The sequence below is a fragment of the Megalobrama amblycephala genome, linkage group LG4, assembly GCF_018812025.1.
Source record: "Megalobrama amblycephala isolate DHTTF-2021 linkage group LG4, ASM1881202v1, whole genome shotgun sequence".
Taxonomy (NCBI): Eukaryota; Metazoa; Chordata; class Actinopteri; order Cypriniformes; family Xenocyprididae; genus Megalobrama; species Megalobrama amblycephala.
In genome coordinates this window covers 56,435,707-56,439,445 of record NC_063047.1, presented here as the reverse complement: position 1 = coordinate 56,439,445, position 3,739 = coordinate 56,435,707, and the positions used below count along the sequence as shown (strand labels likewise).

General features: G+C 36.2%; 1 protein-coding gene across 1 annotated transcript; it reads left to right on the top strand.

Moving 5' to 3' along the window:
• The first annotated feature begins 303 nt into the window (after nt 1–303).
• spag8 (sperm associated antigen 8) lies at nt 304–3,209 on the top strand. The gene is made up of 6 exons (XM_048186611.1): nt 304–532; nt 666–831; nt 1,347–1,392; nt 2,427–2,541; nt 2,735–2,797; nt 2,887–3,209. Exons 1-6 carry the CDS (start codon nt 464–466, stop codon nt 3,016–3,018), a joined length of 591 nt encoding a protein of 196 aa, XP_048042568.1. The 5' UTR covers nt 304–463; the 3' UTR covers nt 3,019–3,209.
• The last annotated feature ends 530 nt before the right edge of the window (nt 3,210–3,739 follow it).

Here is a 3,739-nt window from a genome sequence, read left to right as displayed (position 1 = left end):
TTTGGAACAACCTCTTTAGAGAGCAATAGATTGTTAAAACTGTGGACAAACACAGACAGTGTTTCTCAACTCAGGCACAGCAGGATCTGATTTTTCACATTATAATTGTGCCTTAGGGAAAAGTCCAACTTTTACATTTTAACTATTTTTATTTTTTTTTTTTTTTTTTTTTTTAAACAAAACAAAAAATATTAGTGTCTAATAATGTCTGTTTCGTCGAAAGAATACAGACTACATTACAGACTAAATAATGTTACTTTGATACAGACCAATGGAAAGCGAGATGGCAAAATGAGTTTGTTTGCGTTACCATGGTAACAGCAGTACTAGCAGCACTGGCAGGATCTGTGCTGAGAGGTGTTAAAAAAAATCGAAAAGCGCAACAGTCTATTACTGAAAGCCTTTGATTAACCCAGGTCGTTGCTTATCAAACAGCGTCGCATCGCAAACAAACGTCAGTGCAATGACCTCGGAGGCTAATGCAGAAAATAAACCGGATGGAAGGTGTTTACTGGGAAACTGGGTTGAGGAGGTGACTTTCGACAATGTCTAAATCATATTTGTTTCTTGTGATACGGCTATACTTGTCATGAACATATTTGTTATCATGTCTCATCACACTCCACCTAATCAAGGACTGTTACACTTTCTTTCATGCGCTTCAGAGGGCTACTGCATTGCTAGACAGGACCGGGCCTAGATCACGTCTAGGTGTCCATAAGTACGGACACACAGGGATTCTTACCATGGATGTGGCTGCTAAAGTGCAGGGAATTAGTACATTCAGAGCGACTTTCAATGCTCCTAAAATCCTTGGGGTGCGACAAAAAGGTATATATTAAATGTTTTGTTTTTAATTTGCTTAAACTGCTGGAAATTATGCAGTTATATTAACACTTTAATTGTTTTGTGTTTATACAGAATGATTCTGACAAAACCTCATCTAGCCAGATAGAGTTTACCTTGATTAAACGTGAAAATTAGCAGAATAACATTAAATGCGTAAAAATGAAATGTTTACAATTGCAAAAACAAACAAACAAACAAAAAAACGTTAATAATGTAACAGACATAAATGCATAATCTGGTTATTGACTGTTATGTGGTTGTGTCATGGTGATGTATCATGGATTGCATGATACATGGTTGTATCATGGTTGCTTTTAAATACATTTTTATTTAAAAATGTATTTCATATTATTACATTCATTTGACTTATTAACATTAATGAATAAAGTTCCTTTCATTCTTCAGATTAGTCCAGAGAGCTCCTTTCAAATAAAAGCCCTCTGTTCTTTCTGCTGTATACATTTTTTCAATAAATTTCACTGTGGTTTTCATTTTAGGAAGACGAACTGAGCTTTTGGAAAATGACCTCATCAAAAGAATAAGGTAGCTAAATAAACAAGCATTTACTTTAAAGTTTAATGTTCAACGACTTCATCGTGTGTAAAACACAAATGACATTTTATTATCCTCCCACATTTCTTGTTTTATGTGTGAATAGAGGAAACAGTGGGAGAGGAATGATGTAAGAATGTTTGTGTTAGATTCATAGTTCAGTTAAATCATTTTAATTTTTATTTATCATGCAACTTTCTGCTTCATTTTTGAATGTAACCTTGACAACAAGTCTCTGATCCCAGACAAGTGGTTGCAATATTGTTTTTAAATAAAAATAAAAAATATTCTGAAGTGAGACAGTACCTCATACCCATAGATTTGGTGTTGGCTGGTATGGAAAGCCAAATGTGGGCAATTCTACTTACCATTATCCTAAGAACTAGAAATTTTTCCATTATCAACAGGAAGTTCACATTGAATTATTTTAGCTACATTGCTTCACTTTCAAGAGAATCAGTCAATGGATAAAGGTGAATAAGATACACTGTACAGTTGCATTTACTACTTTATTTATAAAAATTCTAACCATAATGTACAAGTATATAATCTTGTTTTTGGCATCATAATTAATTTCTTGTTTTTATTAAATAAATTGGCTGCTCTTTTATGTCAAATCACTGTCCCTGTGAATAAATACAAGCCAGACGTGCCTAGGCATATCAATCTGTTTTCTTTCAACCATCTGTTGATTTGGGGAGATTCCTTCTGCTAGTCACGAGCTATTACCTCACCATCTTCAGACATTATAGCGACTGTGTATTTTGCAGTATTTGAAGTAGATGAGCTCTATTAAACATTTAAAATCAATACTAGAAAGTCAAAAATTTCTTTAAACTGACTGGGCGTGAAGCAAAGGCAGTAAGTGTACTTCCAGGCATGTCAGCTGAACATCTTCCATTCTGAGACGAATGGGAATGCTAACGATACCTCTCTCTCTCTAGGTATATTATAAATCCCTGATTAAATTTACGAAAACAAATTAGCCACAGTTTTTTAGCTTAATATTTTAATCTGTTTTACAGTGATCAAATACATGCAGAGCTGAACGCTGACCCTCCAGCCCCTGAGTTGTGCTCTGTGACCAAAGCAGACTTCAAAGTGGAGGGCTTCAAGTCTGTCCGCTCACCACTGACCATGGTCAGTTTCTGTTCACCATAACCTTTAGGGAGTTATATTTGACAGTCTCTTGGGTAAAGAATTTCAGATTTAATTGGCAAAAAGGTCTATGGAAAATAGTTCTGAGACCTGTAAATCATTTTTTCTTTGAACATGTACATTTGCATATGTGTGTGTGTTGGGGTGTGTGAAATAATCTGCTTGTCTCTCACAGGATCATGATTACACAACCGAGCAGGCCATTACATTTTGGAGTGAAAACTATCATAAGATTCAGGTCAGCATACAGTAAGATTTCAGTGAATGCATTTATTTATTGCAGGATTGGAGTGGTTTTATAATGTTAATAATGTTTTCTTTTCACAGGGCGTGACAGCAGTTAAAACTAAAGATAGTCCATTTAAAAGAAATGCCACCTTTAGTACACCACTCTGTGAACAACTAGATCAGCTGGATGACACAGTGCTGTACCCATCAGAAAATGATGCTAATTTGTGAGAGAATTTTTAAAATATCATCATTTGATAATTTAATTATCTTCTGTTAAATGTCTTCATTTTAGTTAGTTTTGAATTTTTTAACTATTTTAAATCACCAATAAACAGAAAATGCAGAAATGTAAGCCTTTGAATTACACGGCTTTGCAAGTCTATAAATGGCTGCTCACTTCACTCCTGCACTGTGACAAATCACAACCTCAGCTGCATTTTTATTTTTATTAATTTCTATTATAAATTATGGTTCTTTATTCAAGTAGGAATTTATAGTGAATCAGAGAATCTTATTTCTCACCGTCTTGGCAAACTCCATGCAGGCTTTCATGTGTCTTGCACTGAGGAGAGGCTTCCGTCGGGCCACTCTGCCATAAAGCCCCGACTGGTGGAGGGCTGCAGTGATGGTTGACTTTCTACAACTTTCTCCCATCTCCCGACTGCATCTCTGGAGCTCAGCCACAGTGATCTTTGGGTTCTTCTTTACCTCTCTCACCAAGGCTCTTCTCCTCCGATAGCTCAGTTTGGCCAGGCGGCCAGCTCTAGGAAGGGTTCTGGTCATCCCAAACGTCTTCCATTTAAGGATTATGGAGGCCACTGTGCTCTTAGGAACCTTAAGTGCAGCAGAATTTTTTTTGTAACCTTGGCCAGATCTGTGCATTGCCACAATTCTGTCTCTGAGCTCTTCAGGCAGTTCCTTTGACCTCATGATTCTCATTTGCTCTGAC

Excerpts from the sequence above, each read along its gene's own strand:
- spag8 (XM_048186611.1), top strand. The coding sequence starts at position 464 with ATGACCTCGGAGGCTAATGCAGAAAATAAACCGGATGGAAGGTGTTTA. Across the intron at positions 1,393-2,426 it reads GACCTCATCAAAAGAATAAG|TGATCAAATACATGCAGAGC; the intron begins GTAGCTAAATAA and ends TCTGTTTTACAG. Across the intron at positions 2,542-2,734 it reads TCCGCTCACCACTGACCATG|GATCATGATTACACAACCGA; the intron begins GTCAGTTTCTGT and ends TGTCTCTCACAG.